Source organism: Thermobia domestica, chromosome 13, assembly GCF_964235325.1.
Source record: "Thermobia domestica chromosome 13, izTheDome1.hap1.1, whole genome shotgun sequence".
Lineage (NCBI taxonomy): Eukaryota > Metazoa > Arthropoda > Insecta > Zygentoma > Lepismatidae > Thermobia > Thermobia domestica.
In genome coordinates, this window is record NC_137466.1 from 11,056,382 (window position 1) to 11,083,663 (window position 27,282).

Consider the following 27,282-nt stretch of genomic DNA (forward strand, 5'->3'; position numbering starts at 1 on the left):
TTTTAGTCATTTTTAGCGAAATCCAGAATGTCGTTATCTTCGGTTGTTTTCAAAAAAGTGGCCCTGTGGTGATCAAACGGTCAGTGATTTATGGTTGTGCTCATTGAGGCTTTTTTTAAGAACACAATATCTACAACATATCTCGGTTTCAAGCAAATCCACCAAACTCCAATTTCCATAAAGATTTTGCGAAGTGTCATTTCGAAGGGAACATTGCCCGTACAATCCTTTTTTCGAAAAACGACAAAATCCGTATTTCCTACTTTGAAGTCATCTCTGCATCGGCAGAGTTTCGTTTCTTTAAAGGGGCCCTTTTAACCAAGGTGACCCTTTTTTGAAAGGGGGCTATTGAAACAAACAAATACGTGTTGATTTTTTTTCTTTTGGTCTAGTATATAGGTGACAAGTTTGAAGAAAATCGGATGAAGAGAAACCCCTGTAAAGCTATCTCCTGTACACTTTCACTTTTTGGACTTGACGGGTTTTTGCCCCAAAGTCTTCAATTTCTTCTATTGATTCATTGTTTCTCGGTGGTGTTTTCATCTGAATTTGTTCTTGCTCGTCTTTGTCTTTGTTGGGTCAACAGCCTTTAAAGTTTTGTCATTAAATAATTTATTGTATTTTTCCAAGCATGTTCAATCGTTTGCATGTTTCCCATTGTCCATGTTAAGAGTAGGAAGTGTTGTTGGTTTGTTGGTTTTGTTATTAATTATTTTATAGATTTCACTTCATATGTTTAGATTAATATTTTCCTCTAGAAATGCTAAAAATTTAGTTTCTTTTAGTTTTTCTTGATATTTGTTTGTAGTTTCTGTATATTTTTCTAACCTACGTTGTTTGAATTCGCCATCCCACGGTTGATCCCACGTTGTTTAGTATGATTTTTGTACTTTTCCAGTTTTCCTTTTTATATTTTGTAACTTCCCATTCATTTTTTGTTTTTGTTTTTATCTATTTATCATGTTGTGTTTTTGTTGCTCTTTTGATAGTTGCTCTTTTGGTATTTCGTTCTGTATTTTTGCTGTATCCACAATATCATTATCGATTATGTTTCACAAGTTTATGGTTTTCCAATTATTCCGCATTTTATTATTTTTGTATTGTGAATTAATTTATTTTTTTATATACTCATTGGTTTATCCATGTGTACGTTATTGATTTCGAATGACCACTGTTAAATGTTTATTTACTAGTTAAAATATTCCCTTACCTACTTGGTAACTAATCTAGATCAACATGCTTCCGTTTTTAGCTATTAGTTTACTTCACAAGCCATAATACATTTCTCCTTAGTCATAAACTTTCTTTAGAAAAGATCATCGCCATTTGCATCTCTTTTTACAACTCTTTCTTTTCTTTTTTAGATGAATGCATGTGCAATAAACCATAACTCTTTCTGCCCTCAACATCGAGGATGTTAGGGTTTGTAAAAGTTCGGACAAAGTGTTGAGAGATTGAATGACAAGTGAATAGCGTTTCTATGTTATGTTTATTGTAATGTATAAAGTTGAAGATTGTGAAACTTGAGTGAATGTCAGAATTTGAGCCATAAGTGGCTTATATGATTAAAGAGAATAAGAGCCAAAAGTGGCTAAAGTTAAAGTAATAATTATGGTGTTAAATGTAGTTCATATTGGAGATGGTAGATTTGTGTGATAAAAAAATGAACATGTAGAAAAATATATGTTACAGAACCTTTGGGTTGAGATGTGATGGGCCATTCCATCGTCACGGGCAGGACATTTACACTACATTTTTGATGTTTTAAAGTTGTATATTTCTAAAAGTACAACATAAATTCTGCTAATTATATGATATATGAGCAGTACAGACTTAGGAGTATATGTAGCTGATGTTTTCAGTATTTTTTTCTGTTTAGAGTAGAAAATATTAATTCCTAAATGTCTGTCACGGGTGGGGACAAAAAAGAGAAGTAACTTTCGACACACCAAGTGAATGTTACAAAACTCTGTGAATTCTTAGCTCAAAATGTTTTTATTTAATCGGAAATGTATAAATGATGAAATTTTTAAACAAACTTCACATAATAGAAATTTGCCAAATATTTATTTAATGAATAAACTAAACTTTACTGTGTCACGGGCAGGACACATGGTTGTCACGGGCAGGACACCGTATGAATCAACACACAACATCTCAATAAGAATTATTTCAAAAATGAAATAAAATGGAAAATAAGTTAATTTCTGCTGTTCTATTATAGCATTTTACATAAATAATTATATTTACTTTAGTTGAGGCTCGCTTTTACCACATAAAAATAATAATATGCCGTACACTTATTTCTCACCACCTACACTTTAGGAAATGATTTTATTTGCCCATTTACACCCACCTTATAGGGAAATTCGTACAAAACACTGTCTAACAGTATATAAAATAGGTGCTGGTATCCAGTGCCCGTGCCGTGGAAAATCAGCGCCCGGGGCGAGAGTATACGACGCATCTCGACGCTGTCCCCGTAAATATGAGTGAGATCAACAGACCAGCCGCAAAGCGTCACCATGGTTGGCGCGATGCGTAAGAAAATTTTCAAAAATAAACTCTGCTTTTCCTTGATTTTGAGCACTTTTTAATACTGTTTTCCTTCCATATATATATATATATATATATATATATATATATATATATATATATATATATATATATATTATTTTCTCCTCCTGAATTTTGCGCCCCCTTACTTTGACGCCCGGGGCCGTAACCACGCTTGCCCCCCTCCTCCCCCCGGGGCACAGCACTGCTGGCATCAAATGTATTATTTGATCGAAATGCACGTAAGACACATCTTCAACAGTCTTCAAATTTTAACGCAATCGCTTACGGTCTTCATACGAATTTCCTTGACGACTTCGTCCTCTTCCACTGGGCTTTGTGCGATAGTTGCATGTCTATGTTTTCTTTTTCTGTCCACTAGAGAAAAATTCCATCAACAAAAATGTTTATTGTGTTATATCTTCAACAGCTGGTCTAACACAAGCCTTGTTAACATGCACAAGCCTTGTAAGTCGTCCCTCAGGATACCTTCATGGCTTTTGGAGTCACCATTTTCAGAATCTCAATAAAAGTATGTTAGAAATTTAAAGATTTTATACGGATGAAGCTCTAATTTAAAAGTTCGACGAACTACCAAATTTTCACTGTCAAATTGCAGGAATAACTGTTTTGATTGGGGACATTCAATTGACAAGAGCATTTTCCCGTCTTTTATTCAAAACGTGTTTTTTTTTTTTTTTTTTTTTCAATTTCTGCTAATGATAGTAGTAAAACAGACATATTTTGAAACGAAGAGTTTAAAGCTGCTACGAAATTAGGAGCACATTCTACAATTACTTTGTTTTGTTTCACAAAGTTCCATACTGGCCGTTTTGTACGTACTTCAATCCCATCTACTGCTCCCTTGAAACGAACAGAAAGGTGACACTAATGATAATATTTATATTATATTTATTTTAAGTTAAAACATCATACTGACGGTAATACATAATCCTCTATTTAAGTAAGTAATGTTCATGCTTAGAAAACTTTATTTTAGTACACATGGAATAATTTTCTATCGTGAATAACCAATGTACACAAACTATCCCACCAGTGGCATGCCCACTGTCACGGGCAGGACAAGTTTTCAAGTTGAAATAAATCGAAATATATTGTTAGCATTAGTCCAAAATTTGGTAAATGTGAAGTACACGTGAAAATTGTTACTTCTACTAAGTACGAACCACATTCACAAATTTAGTAATTCAGTACAATAACTTTTGGTAGTTTTCTGTCACGGGCAGGACACTCAAGTTGACGTTTATATCTTTAATGATATTATAAACAATTTTTATCCTGTAAACACTATTTCAACTGCAGCTTGTAGCAAAAAGAAGCATCTTGAATAGCTCGAAGTTACTTCAGCCAAACATGCACAATATACCGTAAAATGTTGCCGATAACAAGAATAAAAAATTTCCTCGCAGCTGACATGTTACAAATTCACAACTCAGACTTAAAATTTTACGTGAATTCTAAGTATAAATAAGTTTTTCTTTGTGAAAAAGTAAATTTCGTTCTATTTACTTCATATATACGTAAAAATGCATTGATTTTAACAGTTTTCGAAAATTTGGGTTCAGGCTCACTTTCGCGTGGAATGGCCCTGATACAGATAGATATCTGAAGTATTGAATATTAAACGTATTTAGAAAGAGGATAAAGGTTTTTACATTCAATAGTAGTCGCTTGTCTAAGTAAATCAGTTTATTAAGTAATACTCGGCAGTTTAAGAATTACAACCCAACAGCCACCTAAGATGGACACGTGTAGAATTCTCCAGATACTTTATTGCTTAGTTGTAATGTTGCTAATGTCATATGTATATTAGATTTCGCGTCTTGCGTGTTTTTAAATGTTGGCGGGTGTCCTTCTTCGTTCAAAACGATTAATTCATTTTGTGTAACCATCTCTTCTAGTTTGTTCTTATTTATCCGTAATCCTACTGTTCCAGTTTGATAATTTAGCATTTGTATCCATACAAGTTACTGTTTCGTCATTTTTACATTTCATAAATTTTTGTTAAGTTTGTTTTAAAAAAGGTTTAGTGTCCAGACTAAACCAGCACCAGCAATTTATGATTTTGTAACTTCCCACTCATGATGACTGTTCATGGATTTTGAATTGTATTAAATTTAATATTTTGAAATTCCTGTTCCTGTTTGTAGGGTTTTCCTTTGCTTTCTCTCCCATGCTTGGTTTTCCACTTGCGTTATTTTTTATGATTACAAGTAACTTCCTTTCCCGCACAGCTAACTTCCATTAATCACATTATTGTTAGTTTATTATTTTTGGTGTAAGGTTCCTGAACGAGGATAATGTCTATCTTTTCTTTTCCCTCTAAATTTTCAATTTCGTCCATGATCGTTATTGGCTTTCTTCCGTTAATCTACGTGATTTTGATTTTGTTTTCTGTGATGAGTTCAACCATTTTAGTGGCCAAGGATTAAAAGATTTAACATGGCAACACAGCTACTCTGCTTTATGATTAGAGACTTGCTTCATGGACAAAGAACAGATCTTTTCTTACTATTATTCTTTTTGTTTCACTGCCCTGCACATGAATAAGTCTTATTTAGTCAGAAGCAACTTCCCGGCCAAAAGCAGAGCAATAGTTGTAGCCTACGTGTCACTTAGGACACATTGAATCTTTATATTATTGGGAAGACTATGATTCTTTCTAAAAACGAGGGGTAACTAAATATCATTGGCATTCCTACAAAAGAGTTCACAAACATTTATATACAACTATCAACTCAGGTGGACCACGGTGGCCCAGTAGTAGAGCCATCACTTCTAGTACATAGGTTCCTGGATCGATCCTAGCTTCCGTCAAATGAGCTTTGAGATGGACAACACCGTGTGCATGGGTTTGGTCGGGGGTTTCCTGTTTCCTTCCACATTCTTGATTCCATCATTTCATTCATTTTAACCATTACAGTCTCCCTTTGCCTCGGAGCATAATTGTGGAACATTATACCCAAAAACAAATAAATAATTTAAGCATTAATATTAAGTGAACATACATATCTCCAGTCATATTTTTATAGGAAAGTGAGGGTCTCAAAAGTAACAAAATAGTATTTATGACGAAAAAGAAATCTCTGTTCGTTTGAAAGAAGAATGATCAGTATTGTTGAGGTTGCAGTATTTTCATCTTAAGAATATAGAATTCTGTTCCAATAAAAATTGTTCGTCATAAAGCGTTTATCTGTTTAATGGTGTGGTCTTTCACAAGCTCTTTACCCGAATCACACTTTTTCACCCCATTAACCCTTTTCCGGGCTTTTTTTTTTTTTTGTAGATATGATGCTGTGTTATGTCTATTAAAATAAGATCTCCACCAGAAGAATATGAATAATTATGTTGGTGGATTCCATTTATTCTATGTATTTCCCATAGATTATGGGGTGGGAAGTATTCTTCCCACGAGCCTAATTTAAAGCGTTTTTTTTTCGATAGTAGAAGAATGAATATTTTTTTATATTGCATGCTGGGTGCATTGCAATACTGCCTGCATTGCATGAAAACTGCATGCTGGCCATCCACGAATTGCCAAAAAGAAACAGGTTCGCCGCTAGGTTCTCAGAGTTGCGATGGCCCTGGGAAAGACAAGCTTGGAATGGGGGTAAATCAAACAAAATATATAAAAAATGGGCAATATTGGTACAATATGTGCAATAATAATTACAATAATAAAACTTTGTGGAGACACAAGGGAGGACAAGGGAAGATCTGGGGCCACTTCCCCCCTGAATCCCTTGGCGCCGCCCCTGGATACCTCACCAAAATTACTATTTTCGGTATTTTATGTTAATTTCTTTTTAGAAAACAAGAACGCACATGGAAAGCGAATGGTATGGACCTGGGCGCCGGCAGGATTTTTTCCGGAGGGGCAAAACTCCTGAAAATAGGCAATTTTGTCTCGAAAGTGCCTCAAATTGCATAACATTAGGGGTATTTTAATTTCCAGGGGAGGGCAAATGCCCCCTCTTGCACTCCCCTCCCGATGCTAATGGGTATGGATCGAATTGTATGGAAACAGAAATAAATAAAAAGTGCTTACTATTTACACGCCAGATGGTGCGCACTAACGTGTGTGCTAATCACGTCAGCAGAAGCAGGCATTTGTTCTCCGAAATAGTCATTTTCGACCTGCTTTACTGCACGATAACCAAGTGGGAAATGCTATTCCCACCAACCTAAATAATGCACTTTTGACACTATGATTTTGGGAAGATATCTTCCCACGGCCTGGAAAAGGGTTAACGACTATACATGTAATTTCCTTACGTATATAACCGTAGAGTCTTTAATATAAATATTTATTTGATGTTGAATCTCAATAAACACACATATTTTTATCTCTTGTACAGGAATGCGAACAGATGATGATAGTATTGCTCCACGCTTCAGAAAAGAACTTCCAGAGGATGAAGAAGAAATGTGTGGTTCATATTACGAACTTGGATACGAATTGCTTTCCCCCAAGAAAATAAGACAATTGGTAGAGAAGAACAAATACAATGGCGAACTTTATAAACCAGCTGTGAAAAAATGTCAAGACTGGGTGCTTGGTCTTGCGTATCATTTGCGACCAGATATTGGAGAGCAACTGCGGAAATATCCTAATCTGACAGAAATAGATCTTCAAGCGAAATTGCGGATTGCAAAGGAAGCAAATGAAAGGAATACAGATGGCAGTAGCAGTGGGTCATGTGCCTCTTCGTAACAAAGCGTATTGAACTATTTTGTTGTTTTGGTTGAGTTAATTACCTAATTGCTTTATATTCGTATTAATATACAAGATATTATAGTTGTATATAAAGCAATATTGTATTTTTCAGATAGGAATATTTTTCTGTATCTAATTTTTCTACCGCAAGTTGTTTTGATAAAAGAGGCCTACATCCAGGATTCGAGTTAACTTTTTATGTGGATATATACGGATTAATTGATGTAACTGCTATGTAACTTTACATGAAGTTTGGCTTGATGTGGCGAATGACTTTGTATAGACTCTTAACCCCTTACCGCATGCCGTGCCATATATGGCACATGCCCTTTTTTCACTTTAGCTTTTTTGTGATTTATCAAAGACTGTTTTGTCTGCTGTGTGAAATACTGACGTGTATGAATAAGAGATCTTTGTGTCATCTGGCATGTTCTTTGTGAGTTGTAAGTGTTCCATATACGGCACTTACTTATTTCTCGTCGGAATTAAGTGAAAAATCTAAAATTCAAGTTTTAATTCATTTTTCAAGTTCCCATATGAGAATTTCCAATACTGATTATTTTTTTTCGCTCAAAGAAATAAATCATGCAGAAAGGGGTTAAGTTGGGCATGAATCTATGGGGGCCATGTATTGCAGAAAGATGCGCAGTTCGTATCTACTCTACTGCAAGAGTTCGACATGAAAGTCATTTAAGTATAATCAGTGATAAATATTAGAAATGTCATTATTTTTCTTTGATTCAATTCTGAAGCTTGCTAAGAGTGTTAGTAATTATGAAAACTTGTTTCACACTCTGGAAATCATTTGTATCATTTGCTTTTTAACAAGTAGTGTGTTTGTATTTGTGAAACAACAAATTGCATTATTGTTCCCATCATTTGTATAGGAGTATAAACACAGTAATGTGAACTGTATACAGGTGAAATGTGAGGAAAATATTTCCTAGCAAGGTAGAAATTCTCCTTTGACGACCCACGGAAATTACTTGACGCCAGAGGAAATCTCGTTCATCCCCCGTTGATTCAAATCCTATATAGCTAGATGCTATAGCAAGATGCTACACGCCACGTATTTATTTTATAGATGTAATCCGTACATAACTGCTACAACTAAAGTCGACATAAATTGAGAGTTGAAATTAACTTGCACGATCCGTTGCTCTAGATTATACTTTTCATTGAAGTCCATGACGAAACTTTGATATCGGGCGTCAGCAGGGTGCGAAATCATAACAGTCGAAGTGGAGGGAGCAGACAAGTGAAAAAAGAATTTTCGCACTGGAATGTTTGGCCATGGAGAGTTCACATAATTGAACATCCATAATCACTATACTATGTAAGATTAGATATTCCGCTAATTACTAGTTCACCCATTAATTAGGTCTATATGTGAAATACATGTTAATTAGTCCTATATATGAAATACTGTAATTAATTTGCAAGTTTTAGACGAAGTATAATTTTATTCATCTCCCACTGTTATTTAGTGAGGGGGAATATTCTTCCAGAAATATTATGTGGGGGAATTCCCCTTCATCCTCCAGGATTTCGCACCTCAGCTACATTAAAATTGACTCTATAACTTCTTCCAATGTATTCGAAATATTGTGTAGTTCATAACTACATTCTAAGTCTTTACTTATTTATCAAGTCTTTGTATTGCAATTAAATATTTAATCATTGTAAGTACCTTATGATTGAGAACTTTATCGAAATTTTGTTTATAATCATTTTTTACAATTAAGTTTTTGTATACTAATCATCTGTTACAGAGCTTTAGTTAAGAATGATTTTATAATTACTTTTTGCTGGTAGACGAGTGTTTTTCACCTGCAAGTATTCCTGCAATGGAGTTCAGATTCTTTTTGTCTCGAATAATTTCAGTCTGTCTACGAACTTCACAGGGAGAGCAGATGAGGTTTTTGAAGAAAAAGCGCCTTCTTATTCTTACATACTCCTGAAGCTAAAGATCTTTTCTCACTAAAATAACTGAATCCTGATTACAGGTAAAACAACACCTGTACTAAAGTGTGTTTTGTAAACAATATTGGTTCATAAGGTAATTAATATTTTCCCTCCATAAATTACTTTTTATTTTAAAATTTCATAAAGATAATAAAATGAACTCTGATTGCGTATGAATTAGTTACACTCAAATAAAAGATTGCTACGAACAGTGTCACTTGAAGAAATGGTCGTTACAGGAATACATGAAAAGAAATGAGTGCTCTCTAATAAAATATGTTTCTTGTATATGATCTCAATTTTTTCCTGGTAGTTTTATAACTAAACAAAGCAATCTCACTAGATTTACGATTTTTCAGAAAATGAACAATATCTTGCAGTTTCGTTTATGCGATTAATTGCTTCAACAGTCGATATATACTTCTTCTGTCTCAATAAAGTATAATACAATTTGAGTAATACATACTGAGTTATCATTTAAGAATCCAGAACAAGACTTTTTGTCTTTAATGTATTTTCAGGAAGGCAAGGATGACTGTGTGTAAGTAAATAAATTACAAGACAATTTGAATGTGGTTATTTTGTGGTTATATAAAAAACCTTTGAAATTATATGGAAGAAAAATCTTAGTTTCATCGTTTTGAGGTTAAAGAAATAAATTAGATGCTTCAACAATAATGGTGTATGTTTAAAAATTAAATAATAAATAAATAAATAGTCTTCAAAGTAGACAACACTAACATCTTGGAATAATTATTGATAACTGTTTAGGTAAAAGAAACATACTAAGTATCTCAGTAAACCTGCTAATACGAGGGAGGACCCAAAAGAAACCGGACTTTCGTTCTAAAGAAAAAATTTTATTACATTTTTTACAAAATTCTTTCAGTCTCCTTCAAAGTACTCTCTGTTAAATGCAATTCATTTCTCCCATCTTCTTTCCCACTGTTTGAAGCACCTCTGGAACTCTGAAACTTTTATATCGTCCAATGCTCTCTGCGAAGTTCTTTTTACAGCCTCTACACCATCAAAACATTTTCCTTTTAGAATTTGGTTAATTCTCGGAAAATGTCATCATGTTAGTCAAAAAGTTTGGATCACTTTCAATCTTATTTTTCAAGTCCTGGCTCAAATTCAGACGAATGATTTGATCCTGTGTGAGCAGGCGAGAAACAAACTTAGCGGCAACATGTCTCATTTGCAAAACCTCACGCTGGCACGAGCTCCAACTCACTCCAGCCTGTTCTGAAATATCATCGATCATGAAACGACGATCCTCGCTGATTTTGGGGCAGATTTGTTCGATGTTTTCGTCGTTTCGAAATGATGAAGAGCACCCAGAACGAGCATGATCTTCAACACTCATCTCACCATACTTAAAGCGCCCAAACCACTCAAAAAATTGTGTGCGGTTCATAGTATCCTTGTTGAAAGCCTGTTGAAGCATTTGGTAAGTTTTTGTTTCCGATTTTCCAAGTAGGAAGCAAACACTCTCCTTGTTCCTTTGAATCTGTCATAACGATTTCGCAGGCGGAGAACAGTTGAGAAAAACAATAATACGATCAAACGTTAACCTCCTACTCAGACGCCGCTTGGCCAACTGATCTGGGAAGGTCTCTACTAGACCCATCTAGCAGGAGAACTCTCTACTACGCATAGGAACGGCAGCGCTCTTTCAGTCCGCTTTCTTTTGGGTCCCTCCTCGTACATAAACTAAAACCTTTATGTACTTTAAAATAAATTCCGAAAGAAAAAAAAATGTCCTAAGACAAGCACAAAGCATCGAACATTAATGTTTAATGTCAGTAACCTATGGTTGTTTCGATTTTGAAGTAATTTTGAGTTTTACAGCAATTCCTGAGCAAGCATTTTGCATTTTGATACAAAGTTCGTCGGAAAAAAACTTGTTTTTTAACACACTAGACAAAAACACATGGAGTTTTTGTGATTTTTCTCCAGCAGGCTCCTAGGAAACACAGTCTTGAATAAAACACTATGCTAAGATGGGAAAACATGATATGTACCGTTTGCAAGGTATAGCATGTAAAATGTCAGGCACTCCATGAATATTAAACCAAATAACTTAGGAAGTTGTGCAGGGCCCCGTGTGTATATGTAATCTTTTACGTGATTTATCGTTGACGAAATATTCTCTGAACGTACATAGGCCTACATGAAGACACACAGACGTCAATATGGAAAAGGTCTTCTCCCAAATCTGGTCGGTATCTGGATTTACATTAGGCATTTCGACCGTAATAAAATACTTCTTTGTTATAGTATAACATGGAAGTAATAACAATCATTCACAGAAATGTAATAATATTATGACACCAATGTTGTAAAGAGTTTGTTTATACCTACCTACAGTATTTTTCCAGTTAGCAATTGTTTAGATTTGTCAACATGGAAAGCGTAAGCGTCACTGATATTACTCTGCAATGTCTATGGGCGGAAATTCACTTTAACAACTAATACCTTACAAATGATACAAGCTATGGTAATATTCACTACACTAGTGAATTTCCGAGAAAATTGTAGATGAATTTGATGTATCACTGGTACCTATTCCTATATGAAAAACCGAAAGTTAAATTCAATATGACGGATCCACAATGGCGACCGGAGTGTGTAGCATGTGTCGGAAAAGCAGTACTTGATCCAATTTGTTTTACATATGCCCACATTCATGTCCAGTTACATCTAAAGAAACTAAAAGCACTTAATTTTGTGTCTGTGCGTTATAGTAGTTTATGATTGAATTTTGAATTTATGAAGATCCATACATATACATATTACCAGTATGGGCCGCTAAAATTAGCACAATATACATTGGGCCTCGGAAAACTTTGCATTTGAATCAATTTTACACGAATCGCGAGGGGAGACTTGCGAATGTACCTTGTGAGAGATCATATCTTTAACCCTGTAGCTATAAGAATTTCTAGAAACAAAGACACTTAAAATAAAATGTATCTTTCCCCCATCCCATCATTAATCTTCCGGTATGTACAGAACAAAGCAAAAGTCTTTAAATAGGACAATTGTTTTTGATTGTAAAAAAATTGTATCCAACATGCTCTTCCTTCCAGCTATGTATGTGTGTGTGTGTGAGAGAGAGAGAGTTTATGATTTGGTATAACAAACGGTTCTCCGAACTCGAAATGTTTTAACAACCGGTTCTTGCGAACCGGATGAATAGCACCACTGCACATAGGCCCACGTGCATTCCTCTGACGATTATTTGAACTACTTCCACAGTGAATACTAGATAACCCGATTTTAACTGACCAGTGTTAGGCACATAACACACATTTTGACATTAACCTCACTTTTCCATTTTTGACACCTAGCACGGATTTTATATTCAGTCTACATATGTCAATCTTACGAGAAAATAAATTTCAACATTATGAATTAAATCATCTAAAAGTGATGGCGAAACATGATATCACTTTTTGGCCAATTTCTGATTTTCCGCTCCGATAGTTGGTCACATTGAGATATACGTATATGCTGGAGAAGGTTGATTATGGATTACTTAAAAATTTCCTATCGTAAAAGTAGATTTCTTTTTCACCAGTAAGCTAAAAGTACTTTTTACCTTCAAATAATATTGTTCAGGTCGGATTCCTCCCAAATGTTACTTTTCTTTGCGTGCTGTTCCATAAATGGATTGGTGTGTGACAAAAAATCTTAAAAAGTATTGATTGCGATTCTACAATTTTTCCCACAAAAGCTGTATGTCAAAATGCCCAGAAGGCAAAAATAGTGTTTTTATAGGCATTTCAATTTGCGCAGACTATTTTTTAATAGTATAGTGTATGTCTTTCATACTTTCAAGAAAGCAGAGTTTATTATATCTACCATATGTTATTAAAATATATAAGTTCTCTTTAAACCTTCTATTGTTTCAAATTAGTTTTTGTTTTAATTTGAACCACATGAGTTGAACGCGACTCAAGTGTACGTTTATGGCGTCACAGTGCGCAATAGAGGAAGGTTAAATTGAGTTGAAAAAGTTTCAATGTGGTCCGCTGTAAATATGTACTTATTATGTTTTGCCATTCTCTTATATAAATATTGAATCTTGTGTCTCCTTCCTTCAGAGCATGCATTTTAATCAAAATGAATGGTAAAAACATAGTTCATGATACGCATTAAAAATGCTCAAAATGCAATATAAAACGGTTCAGACGTTTCTCTGTTATGATGGCAAAATACGATTCGGACATTTTTACAGGACAGTAAATTACTTCTGAATTAAATTTAAAATATTGTAAGTTCACTGGTGGAAACAAAATATAAATTGCTACATAGGAAATTTTTATATAACTTTTTCCATCGATCAACTACCGGAGCAAACACCAGAAAATGACCAAAGAGTGACATATCATATTTTGACATCCTCATATATATCATAATCGACCATTATTAATCCACTGCCATTTGAAGGTCTTTCCAACTGTTCTCCACAAAAATCTATGAAGATAACCAAGACAATTCTGCCGCTTTTTGTGGAGGTCTGTGTTCAATTGGCCCTCACACCGTGAGTTGAATGCGAATGGAGATAAGGCGAAGATCAGTTGTTGGTGTGGGTATATCCAACATACTACCTGCTTGTGGCAGTTCATTTACACCGTGAACTTGTATAAGGACAGAGTGAACATGGGACCTCTCACAGAGCATCATAAGAGTGCATACGCTGTACGAGATCAAACTGGGGTCAAACGCCGCTGGAGCGAGGCGGAAGATATGTCAGGCCTTTGGTGAGTGTGTCGTGACTACGCGGACAGTGCAGCGGTGGTTTATGAAGTTTAAGAACGGTGACGCACCATGTACCGGAAGACCAACACATGTACAAAATGAAGATCTTCATGGAGCAATTGAGGCGAACCCAGATAGCACACTGACGTACACTGTACGTTTTATTAAAGGGTCGTTTGTGGAAATGACGCCTTGCAAGATATGGTGACGTTATTTGTGCGCACCAAATATGGCGTTAACCATAAGACAAAAAATGAACGTAAACTGTACAGATTATAATAGAGACAAAAATTACATCAAAAGTGCGACCAAAAATAAACGTACACTATACGAACCATAATATTGACAGAAGTGATGTCATAAGAGGGACCAAACTAATTAATGAAACACATGTGCAAAAGTCCAGCTTGGTGCCCGGCATTGGAACGGTCGTGTTTGTTTGCATGTTGTGTGTTTTTGTTGTCATTGAATTCTTATGAAAAGTTACTGTATTTATTTTAATTTGAAGAAACATGTATGCTGTAGTTGAAGAAGAGGCACGTATAGGAGACAGCAATCTGATTGCAGTTAACGCTGTGAAAATTGGAAGCATTCTGGCCGCCTTACAAGTCATCATCGAAATTCGAAACAACTATACAAAACAGTGAACCTTCAAATGAAAAAACGTGGAAATTGTTTGCAGTAAAGAAGTTACGATGCCAGACAGGTAACTAATATATATTAGCTATCTATATAATACTAGCAATAGAGTTGTTATGAGCTACTGGTTCAAGTTACTGGTAAGCTATTAATACATTTCTGTAGGCCATGTCTGTAATGAAGAAATGGGCAATCGTACCCTTGAAGATAATATGAATATATATCCTTCCGTGAGTTCAAGTACAAGTGGTGGTTTGCCTCATTTATGATGACTAGAATGTAAACGCGCTACAACCAGGTAGTGATTTTAGTGTTAGGGTACATTACGAGAAGGATGTAGATAGCTGGTTCGCCATACCTATTTCACGTCTGGAATAGAAAAGTCCGCATTACCGATTTAATGAAATTTGCACAGCTCGTACAGAGCCTTTTGTGGAACTCAGTTTTGTTGGAATTTTTGTGTGAAAATACATTGGAGCAGAGTTAGACCCCATGACCACAAAGACATCTCAGGGTATGTCTAAAATGACTAAAAACTTATCAAAAAAAGTTAGTTCGTTAATGGTACCACAATCGTACCAAATGTCGTCGTTTAATGACGTCTAAACAACGTGATATTTGCTGCATTATGACGTCATGTCAGACGTACCTAAATCCCCATAAATGACGTCCAGATAACGTGATATTTGGTGACATTATGTTGTACCATATGACGTTATTTCATGACCTTCAGGAGACGTCATAAATGAGGTCCGGTGCTACCTGGGAAGTGGCCAGACATGTGAGGAACTGGGACTACAATTCAGTGTGAGTAGAGAAAACATTCGGCAGCACCTCCATCAACTTGGGAAGCATTACAAGTTGGATCGATGGGTCCCACATAGTTTGACTCCGGGCCAGAAGGTAACGCGAGCAGACATGTGTGTTTTTTTGCTGTCTCGTTTGAGGAAGGAGCCGTTTCTGGACAAGGTGTTGACATGTGATGAGAGGTGGATCCTGTACGAAGCTCCACGGCGCCGTCATCATTGGTTTAACATCCCATGAACCGGTTCCAAAACAGCCGAAACCAGCACTGTATCAGAAGGCCCTGCTGTTCTGTGTGTTTGGTGGACTACTCGTGGCATCCTGCATCGAGAACTGCTACCAACTGGTCAGAACATCAATGCAACTGTGTACTGTCAGCAGTTGAGCCGTGTGCAAGAAAAACTCAAAACTCTGGAACCAGAACTTCTGAATTGCAAAGGGGTCCTCCTGTTACAGGACAACGCTAAGCCCCACGTGACTAGGGTGACCCGGGTCACCATTCTACGCCTTGGATGGAAAACACTATTGCATCCACCATACTCCCCGGACATTGCACCGTCCAATTATCACCTGTTCCATTCCTTGGACAATCGCCTTAGAGGACACCAGTTCAAATCCCTAGTAGAGGTGCAAAATGCACTTGATACCTTCTTCGTTTCACGGCCCAACAAGCTCTACCACGATGGAGTTCATGGCCTTCCAGAACGTTGGAAGAAGGTCGTGAATTCTGATGGGGACTATTTTTGATCTTGCAGGTACGTCTTAAGTGACATATCGATGTTCGAAGGTGGTGGGTGAAAAAGTGACATAATTTTGTTGGTTACCTTTATATTTTTTGGGTTACTACACAGTACTTGTTAATTTCCTCACACTAACTTGTATGAGGACAAACGTCGCTTTTGTCTCTCGGTATTTAGTCAAGAATTTTTTTTTGTCCATCGGTCATCATTTCTTCTTGTAATACGTCTAATCTACGTACTTCAGTGCCTTTATTTTCTTGATAATATCCGTCACTACTGATTCACCTGATCCACTTCCTATCTTTGCGGATGATCCCTAAGCATACATCTCTCCGAGTTTCGTTGCGTAGTCTGCAGACGATAAATATCTGATTTTATTGGTGCTTGTCTTCGATCCAAATGTTAAAATAGGCAGAATACATTCGCTGAAAATTGTAAGCATTAGACATACTAGTATTTGACTTTTCAATATGAAGCTGTTTCTTCTGAATGCACTCCAGTCCAATTAATACAGCTGTTAATTTCTTCTTTAACGTTGCCATCTATGAGTACCATCTGCTGAGATAGACTTCTAGTTCCATATTTTCAATTCTAATACTTGACCTCCTTGCGACCTTGTTGAATATTACTTTTCAGTTTTCAGAACTCAGTCTTTTCCAGAGTGATTTTCAGCCCGACTTCTTTGCTCTTCAAATTAAGTTCTTCTATCATAATCTGTAGACCTGTGTCGGTGTTTGCGAAGAGAACGATGTCAACAGCGAATCGAAAATGGATCATATGTTTCCCATTTACATAGGACAAGTATGCTCAATTTCATTCATTAAAGATTTCCCCTGAATTAGTTGCATGTAGAATACAGAAATCTTTACATGTGTATTGATACATGTCCCTATAGGTTGTGAGGAAAATTTCATCTTTGAACTCCTAATGATTTCTGTGTTAAAAGGCACTAAACTGAACAAAAGTGTAAAGATGGATCAAATTGAATCTTGAGCGGTGATCAAACTTCTATACTTGAGAGGCCGCACATCTACGGGAACTTTGAGGAGATGAAACAGACTTACGGAGAAGCAGCCCCATCGTATGATGTTGTGAAGCACTTGAATCGTCAGTTCAAATGTGGTCTCGTTTCCGTACAAACGGCCTCCATTTCAGGACGACCCCAGTCTGTCATTGTTCAGCTCTTCAACATTTCGGCTTTTTAAAGGGAAAATAACTTTCAGCAAGTATCGACTGTTTAGGCACTAATCATCATGTTGAAAGTAAAAGTACTAGCGTTTTCTGGGAAGCAAGTTGTCCAAATAAGATTCCAATATTGCTTAGAGCAGGTTTTGATAGGTTTCACCTGTTGATCTGTCCTCTAGGAACACAGGATCCACAAGAATACTACCGTGAATTGCACCCCACACATTTATATGAGGATCAACATGATGGGCAACTTTGGTAACATGAGGGTTGCTGTGTGCCCAATACACGCACTTGTCTGTTAACAGTTCCATTAAGATAAAACATGGTCTCACCCGAAAACATGATGTTATCCGTAGGTAGGTTGTTCGTGTTGTGTGCATTCCCATGCAACTCCTGCACGAAATATACCTTGAAAGGATGAAAATGATGCTTGTGCAGGATTCTTTGGACAGACATTTGATTGGCCCACCTTTCGTATCAACCCCTTTGGACTACATGTAACTTTAGCCAGAATGTCAGCACGTATGTCACCATCGGTTACGGATCACGGTCTGTAAAAGCGTGGTCGGTCCAAGACACTGCCCGTCTCCTTGAAGCTTGTCAGTAACTTGCCAATCATTGTATGCGATGGCAATGGAAACTTTGGATGGTGGTGATGAAACTGTTTCGTAGCCGCACATAGACTCAAACCGGATGCGTGAAGAAGGGCCATTTCTGCTTTGCTTGCAGGTGAATACGTAGTCACTATTCATATACATGGATATGTATGGACACCAATTCAACACACCACTTGAATGCAACACTAATTCAACACACAACGGCACAAACAGAGCTAAACGAGAAGTGAAAGATGAGTGATGTGTTGCTTGTGCTTGATTACGTGAAACACTGACACTCGGGCAAAACAGGAGTGTCATTACATTATGCTAATTTTAGCACATCACTGAGCGACGCCTTTTGCAATATTTGACAGTTTCCTCCCCTCCTGCTTCTGTCTATCGGAATTTCCCATCAAATAACGCACATTCGAAGACTTATTGTGTCCCAATTCAGGCACTTCCCTTTCCTATCTTCATTTATTTCATTTCGACTATTTCCCAGTTCCTATACAGTTCGCCGTAGCTCAGTCGGTAACGGGTTCTGACTACGATACAGGCTATTCAGGCGGTCATGGTTCAAAACTCAGTCAGGACATTGGTTTATATTTTACACGCTCCCATTTCTGGCGACCCTGAGGTGAATTCAGCCTCCTATTAAATTGCGAAACAGTGTTTCCTGGGCCAGTACCCTTTTAATGTTCTTTCATTTATTTAACAAGTAGATAATGAGTACTGGTACTCCTTGCGTGAGTTGCATTCCCTTTATCTCAGTCATGTGTTAAAGGACCAAGAAAAATATGCCATTTTCACCCATCAACTGAATGCTGGGATGGTACATCTCCAGGGGCTGGCTTCTAAATTTTTAATTCCTTTCCAATGGCATAAGTAGTATTGCTCACGAGACCAGACAATTCTCGTGTCTCGTCTTGTTTCGAAAACCCATACTTTCCAGAGACACGAGATTAGACAACCATTCGACGAAATGAGACCAGGCAACAATTTTACGAGCTGAGAAGGGACCTGCACATGAAGATGATGCTCAGCAGATTACAAACTTTATTTATTTATTTGTTCAAGGAAAGGACACAAGGAGAGATTAGAACCTCCACTTCGATGTCATATCAGCCCTTTAGGTGAGTCAAGACTGGAGAAGGAAGTGGCCCTGGCCTCAGAGAAGGGATTATCCCGACATGCACCAGGGGCAAACCAGGGAAAACCTCAATCAGGATGGCCGGTCGAGCAGGATTCGTGCCCACGTTCGACCTACACAAATGCCGTGTGGCAGGTAAGCACGCTACCCCTACACCTTCGACGGGGTAGGTGATAATTAAATTGTCTCGTTCCAATCGTCTGGAAATGTGATGATACTTGCACTTCTGTTTCTAGACGACACAAGAATTGAATAATGAGAAAGGATGTGGAATTGAGTTGTATCTCTCAAAGTTGTCTTAGTACCAAGCAGAATATGTTTGTAAAGGGCTTGTAGATTAAAAGTTTTGCTTCTATTTTAAAGCACTCACATGGTCGCAGTAGTCGTTTAACTTTGTATTGCGATAACTCATGTTTATCGATTTTTCTCTGATTTTTGAGTTTTGACTTTTAAACCCTTTCTAATTTTATTCAAGTATCCTCTTGTCTCGTTTCGGTGATATCACTAAGCCATTAATGCCGTGAATAAATTCAATTCATTTTCTTTTTCATATCTGCCCCCCCCCCTTCTGATGGTGACACCACTGCCTTGGATTGACGTCGCGTGTGATCCTTCTTCATATCTTTCATTGTAGCCATCAATTGTATTCTTCTTGGTCCAGGATACTTTAAACTACACACTTTTTCCTACATTGTTGTCTAACAACGACGTGCCAACATTGCATTTTTCATCATCATTGGGCGCTTTAGCAGTGTAGGCCCAAACCAGGGTGTTGGTTCAATTTCGAAAATGCCAACATTTTAGATTGTAAACACATGCTTTCCCATTCGGGTGTTCTAAAAATGGCGCCCACGGACAACAGAGCGCTATTATTCAGGTCAAAATAAAGCGTAAATACTATAATGATATATCCTCCGGGGACTCCTTCAACCGCTATGGAAAATCAAAATTTCACGGCAATGTCGCACATTCACATGGAACTATTAGCATTGGGCCTCGAATTCATTAAGCAGTTACAGTGACGGTGCTAGTGTCTACGTCTGTTGACTTTAACTGCCATCTGGAAAGAATTGATGTAACTATTTGATGGACTGGTAGACCTTCTCTGAGGTTCTTCATCTGCGACGTTGCTACATAGTGCAATTCGCGTCTCCAGACGAGAACACGAAAGTATACAATTATATATATATATATATATATATATATATATATATATATATATATATATATTCGCTTTGACTTGTAGAATAATCCTCTTTAGTCCATGGGCGCCATTTGTAGAACACGCGATATATATGTACTTGTATTGCTCAGAGTAAAATGTTTATAAAATTGTACTCTTAATTATTGAAATATTGCAAACTTAATAGCATATACTAAATATATGACGTACTCTTAGCTTTTTCGTTAAGATAGAGATGATGAGAAGTAGGGTAAAAGAAACTAAGGAAAGTAATGAAATGTCCGGATGGATAAAACTATTATGTACAGTCTTGTTAAAAATCAAGTAGCCACTGACCTTTCTTTCAAAACTCTATCCTCTTATTCAAATAAGTAATTAAATCAAACAAATTGAAGTCTTCTTTGGTGAACTGAGATTTTAAGATGAAGTAAAGTACTTATTAACGTTTTCTATGTGTGGCTGTGAAAGCAAAAGGAAGACGTACTAAAGGAAGCTAATGAAGGACGACAGATCATGAAGATAATAGGAAAGAGAAGAAACAGCATGTTTGGCCACCTTCGGCACTCCGAGTGGATCACCGTGCTGACAGAGGGAAAGGCAGAAGGAAAATCAGGAAGAGGAAGACCAAGGACAGAATATCTAGATGCAGTTACGAAGAAGATACCTTATCGAAGTATAAAACAGCTCTCCCAAGTTTTAAAATTTCCATGTTGCCCACCAACCTATGGTTGAGGTGAACAAGATGATGTGTAGTTGCAAAACTGTGAACTGGGTTCTTTTAACAGGACTGACATTAAAAAAAGAGGCAAAGAACAGTTCCAGTAAGAGTTACAATATCATTTTTTTTATCAGTTTTTACTCGGCGGTTTTTAAATTTAATTTCGAAGTATGCTGTGACTCATTTCTTCTACTTGCTGGTGGAAATAGAATATCAAAGCATGAGATAAGACAATGATAGAAATAAAATATTGTTTTACATATTTCCCTTTTAAAAATAATTTTATTTAAATATAATAATTCTTCATTTGTTTTAAAGGTCTTCAATGAACACGTAGAAAGCTACATTTGTAGATTTAGTGAAAACATACAGAGCATGATTGAAGTAATATGCAAATACAAAAATACATAAAATAAACACCAGCCCTCTATCACATAGAATATCACAGTCATTTTCATCTACTCTGGCAAGAATTTGAATTTCATTTCATACAAGTTAAAAAAGTATCAAAAATGAAATTGTACAGTGAAAGTACACTCATAAACTGACTTTTGAAGTTTTAGGATAGTACTGTGTTTACTCGAGTAATAGTCGCACTTTTTGTACAAATTTTTAATGTGAAAACTAACTGCGACTATTACGTGAGGAAAGATGCCATTCAATTATCACTACAATCAAAACAATTTCGAATTTTGATACATATAGTATTGAGTCAACATAAAAAATAAAATATAGCCTCCGCTCCCCTAAGTCGCATTCCAACACGTAATGGCCAGGCCACGCTTTCTTTCAACTACCGTAATATTGAACGTCAAGCAACTGAAAATGAGAGTCGCGTAGCAACGAAGGTAGTTTGTATCGCTTTGGCGCCAGAAGCTGTCTGCCAGTCAGGAAGTGATTTTTGGAATCACAACCAAATGTTTGAAACCCTCGAGGCAATACGAAGGAATGTCAGAGCAGACGAAATGGTTGTAAACAGGTGCCATACTGGTATGAGTCATACTTGGAGGAAGCGCACAGAATGGAGGGTGGGAGTAGGTGCCTGATCTCTGTTGACAGATATGTCACGATGTTACGTATCTCTAAACACAAAAAGTTCTTTGCTCGGACTCATGCGACTCTTACGCGGAGAAATTTTTTGGCGAATGTTTTTCAAACTTAAAGTGCGACTATTATGCGAATAAACATGATACATCTTTAACTGTTCGTTTCGACTTAAGATGAATAAAATTAGTCCTTCGTACATATAATATGCTGTTTGTGTTTGTCACTGCACTTATTTCTATGTCTATTACTTTTATTGCATATCATGTAATACGTATAGCATATCACGTCATCATATAGCATACATTTTTTTCTTTTTTACTTATTAATTTATAAATAGTAATTTGGAACAACTGGCTTATCATTTGTGAAGAATAAACAGTCTTTTATTGAAAAGTACATTTTGAAAACAAAACTGCATCACTGAGTATCATGAAGGCCGACTGATAATGAAAACAAAAACAAAGTAACATCATATTCAATGTAATCAAAATAAATTATGAGGTTTCTTATGAAGTATACAAAATTTCTAAATATTGGCCTTAATTTCAGCAATAGTTTCAAATTAAACATTGAAACAAATCAACAAAAGTAATTAGATCATAACAATACATTTACAAAGAAAGCATTATACAGAAGTAGATTATTTAAAATATAATAAATATAATACATTTCTCAACAAAAATAAATAAATACAGATTAAAAATTACATAATTTATATTGCTATGTTACTGTCTTTTTAAAGTACATCTTTACATTTGTACAAATAAAACAGTCCTTTCAATTTAGAATACAATGATACTGATTTGCAATACATCCTGTATTTACGAAAACCTGTCTTCAGCACGATTTCATAGTTCCATGATCTTCCAACTATTGTAATTCATCAGCGGAAATGTACGCATGTTGGAAGTAAATTGTGAACTGTCTGTGCGTTTCCATTATAGACAGGTTTTGAATATCTTTAGTGATTCCATGTTTGACTGGTAGCAAGCATAACATCGAGGAAGAATAACACAAGCAATATATACTACGAATTTGTGTTTAATGCATGGCACAGAATAGACCTGAGAATGCACTGAATTTTCATCGCTGCATCTAAACTCAATCCAGTGCAAGACTGAATTTGTGATGTGTTGTAACTGAAAAACGAAAGAAAGAGGTTACTTCTACATATTGACCCTAACTAAATAAATAAATAAAAAACAATATATTTGTGTAAGTACAGGACGAAAGGTATCAGTACAAAGAGCAGATATGCAATAAATTAATGCGTATGATGTTGAGTCAAAATCTTACATTGCTATTTTGTAGGTTTGTATTATACTATCTCTCTCTCTCTCTCTCGCTATATATACACACGAGGAAGGACCCAAAAAAACCGGACCTTTGTTCTAAAACAGTAATTTATTATGCTTTTTGCAAAATACTTTCAGTCACCTTCAAAGTAATCTCCATTAGATGCGACGCAATTCTCCAGTCTTTTTTCTTGCTGTTTGAACCATCTCTGGAACTCTTCAACTTTGATATTGTCCAGTGCCCTACACCCTCCACATTATCAAAACTCCTCCCTTTTAGATTTTTCATTCTCAGGAATAGAAAAGTCTCACGGGGCTAGGCCTGTCATATACGGAGGATAGGGAACGATAGTCTACTCGCGAGAGCCCAAATTTCCAGATCCTGTGTGAGCAAGCGACGAACAAACTTATCGGCAACGCGTCTCTTTTGCAAATCCTCGTTGAAAATCCGCTGGCACGAGCTCCAACTCACTCCTGTCTGTTCTGAAATTTCCTCGATCATGAAACAACGATCCTTGTTGATTTTTTGGGCGGATTTTTTTAATCTTTTCGTCGTTTCGAGATGATGAAGATCGCCCAAAATGAGCATGATTTTCAACTTTGATCTCATAATGTTTAAAGCGTTCAAACCACTCGAAAACTTATGTGCGCTGATAGCATCCTTCGAAAGCCTGTTAAAGCATTTAGTAAGCTTCCGTTGCAAGGAAGAAGTAAGTATTTTAAACATAGTTTTTGTTTCTTTAAATCTCATAACGATTTCGCAGACGGCAAACGAGAACGGCTGAGAAAACAACACTACAATCAATACATCAAACTCCTACGCAGACGCCGCTTAGGTAACTGATTTGAGAAGGTCTCTACTAGACCTACCTAGTGGAAGAACTCTCTACTACGCCTAGGAACGGCCGCGCGCTTTCAGTCCGTTGTTTTGGATCCCCCTCGTAAATTAATAAATGAATCTGGATTACTGAGATCATCTGCAATATAGCAAAGTAAAATTTTAATGTTTAAAATTTAACAAGATTTCCTATTGTGGTTATTAAGTTTACGATTCAATTTTAATTATATTCTCCTGTTAACCCACACGAACATTCCAGTAAAGATGATTTAAATAGTAACTTCATAAAAAAAAAAAAAATACTCTTGTCATTTCCTTTGATTATTCTGATGGTTTATTAGTATTTACAGTCGTTCTCTTCTAATTCTTGGTATTGCTTAAATTTTTACTTTTATTTGAAAAACACTTTCCCGAATATTAAAATGGAACAATTCATTCGCCCTTATTTTACGATTATTTTACTTTATTTAAACTTTAAAAGTCTCTACATGGTGGCTCAGTGGTAGAGCGCTTACCTCCAGTGCATGGGGTCCCTGGTTCGATCCCCACCCAAATAAGTTTTTAGCGGACCAGATCGATCCTTGGGTTACCTACATACCACTTTTGACACTATTTTTAATCTCTCTAATAGTATAAAATTAAAAATGTAATATTTTTAGAAAATTTGGAGCTTAGAAAATTCTTACTACTTCTTGCTATGATCACTTCTACAACATGCTATGAACTTACCATTTTAAAAATTCCTTAATGGACGGAAATCGCTGACATAATTTTATAGCAATAGCTGTATTTACACCTGGTAAATTGGAGTAAAATTTTATTCTCTGAAAAGAAACAGATATATTACAAATGAAAGAAAAGAACATACAGAAATCAAAGGCATGCTTTTACTAAGTGTTTTATTAGAATAACTGCTATAATACTTTTTTGTTTTATGTAACAAAACAACACTGCATACTTTACTCTGTAATCAAAACTCGTAAAATATGGTGCTAGGAAATTCAGCAACTCAACGAAAGATAGACAATTTTCTGGGTGATCTAGCTTAACATATTTACAGTAAATCTAATCAGCCTGGCACTCAATGACTTCTTCCTCTTGCTCCAATTGAAATCTATGCTTCATAGTAGGCGTTTCCGAAACGATTATGTGATTTCTGACGTGAAGCTTTCCTTAACACTCAAAACAGTGACTTTACAAGTAGGGTATCAGGACAGTGGTCCACTGCTGGGAGAAATACATCAATTGGGGTTCATGATTACGTAAAGAAGAGTACCTATATCACCTTCTTGGTGATACTACATATATTAGACACCCAAAAAAGTTCTGTTGTACTTTTTAGGGAAAGGCGATAGCATAAAATAAGACAAACCTCAGAAATAAATCTCAACAAACTGAAAGAACCTGTCTCCAACGCTCGAGCAAATTATAGATTCAAAGAATCTCAACGGAACGTCAACGAAAGAAGTCGTTCACTCCACGGGTAACCTCGGTGAAGGTTTGGAATCGTCTAGATAGATGGCTTTTCTAAAGAATTAGAGAAACGGTAGTCCGACGATGCAAGTCCATGAAATATGGGGGATGTATTAATCTTTCCCAACCCATTCGCGGAATGGTGGCAAGGGTAACCTCAGCAAACAGGATTTCGCGTTGTTCTGAAACAGAATAACGCATATGCAATTCACAAACATTTAATACTATGTTTTTATTTTTTTCATGGGCACGTTTCTATTGGTCGGAGTACACAGTTGCATTGGCTGCCTGGTCAAAGATGCACGACACAACAACCAATCCACCAAACGCAGAGAATAATCTCCTGTTTATGCAGTTGTCTGGGGTGCATAGGCTCATGAGGTGTCAACCAACGATGATGGGAATTGTACAGAGCTCATTTCTCACCGCACATCTAGACGATGATGGGAATTGTACAGAGCTCATTTCTCACCGCACATCTAGACTTTATCAGAAACGAACTTTTTCTTGAAGAGACAACAAAGAAACATAGATTTGATAGTGTCGCTTTCTAAACCGCAGGAACCAATACTCTCACCTTTTTCCAAGCTGGTGGAAATGCTGGCGAATAATTTCTACATTACAATTAAATGCCTCATATTTTGGTCACTATTGGCCTAATAGTTGTCTTGAGTACCCCGGTCTTTATGGTTTGTGAACAGTGATCTGGAAGAACACATTGCCTGTCTTTACATTCGTTAAATCACCGTTGTACTGTTTGCTCACTTATCACGTTTCTACCTAATGCATGGCATATTCTTCTCCCCGTTTCACTATGGTTTGTTCCCAGTTTAAACTCAGTTCGGATTCCTACATTTGACCTGGTGTTACGTTCCGTTTAACTGTAGCAAGCACAATTTGTAAGCTACAAGAGGAAAAAAAATCAGTAAATGAACCTTATTTTTTCTTTTTTTCACATCTCGAAACGAAAGGTGTAGAAGCGCGCACGCCACTACGTGGATTTTTTTTTTTTTTTTTAAATACTCTACATATACTGTATATATACACACGGAGTTTCCAAGAAGTCCGTGTATCCGTAGTTTTGAGTAACACAGAGAATAAGGTCAGTGCAGTGTCGCCAAACGTGGTTAATATCTCAGCTGCAAGAGAAGAGAATAATGGATTCTGTGCATATAGCAGGACGATGCTCCAGCCTATTTTGTTATTCAGGTGCGTGATTTGCTTAATCAACGATTCCCAGGTAGTTAGATTGAGCGTGGTTCTCCATCTCCATTCCCATTGGAATGGCCCCCTCGAAGTACGGAACCTTACAATACCAGACAACTCACTGTGAGAAGTAATCAAATCTCATGTCTCATCATCAGTACAGAATGGATGAAGATTTGCGCGTAAGTGTGAGAAAGCCTTTCAAACTCCTGACATGTTCCACAAGCTGTTAAGGAGAACACGAGACACATACATCTGTGTACAACATGATGAAGCACATATAGATCCACTGGATACACAGTTCGTATACGTAAGGACTCATCTATAGTGCGTACTACATAAATACACTAACATTACACTGCCACTGTTCTCTGTG

General features: G+C 36.5%; 2 protein-coding genes across 7 annotated transcripts in view; one reads left to right on the plus strand and one right to left on the minus strand.

Moving 5' to 3' along the window:
• LOC145668016 (uncharacterized) overlaps positions 1-9,718 on the plus strand; it is a 47,174-nt gene extending 37,456 nt beyond the window's left edge. Inside the window, exon 3 of the mRNA XM_081735477.1 lies at positions 6,936-9,718. Coding sequence (XP_081591603.1) covers positions 6,936-7,291 — 356 coding nt within the window. The 3' untranslated portion in view covers positions 7,292-9,718. The remainder of the gene's footprint in view (positions 1-6,935) is intronic.
• Positions 9,719-21,309: 11,591 nt separating this feature from the next.
• Fancm (FA complementation group M) overlaps positions 21,310-27,282 on the minus strand; it is a 255,915-nt gene continuing 249,942 nt past the window's right edge. For all 6 annotated transcript variants that reach the window (XM_081735480.1, XM_081735483.1, XM_081735478.1 and 3 more), the window contains 2 exons: positions 24,957-25,051; positions 21,310-23,233 (listed from right to left, as the gene is read on the minus strand). In XM_081735480.1, coding sequence (XP_081591606.1) covers positions 23,122-23,233; positions 24,957-25,051 — 207 coding nt within the window. In that variant the 3' untranslated portion in view covers positions 21,310-23,121. The remainder of the gene's footprint in view (positions 23,234-24,956; positions 25,052-27,282) is intronic.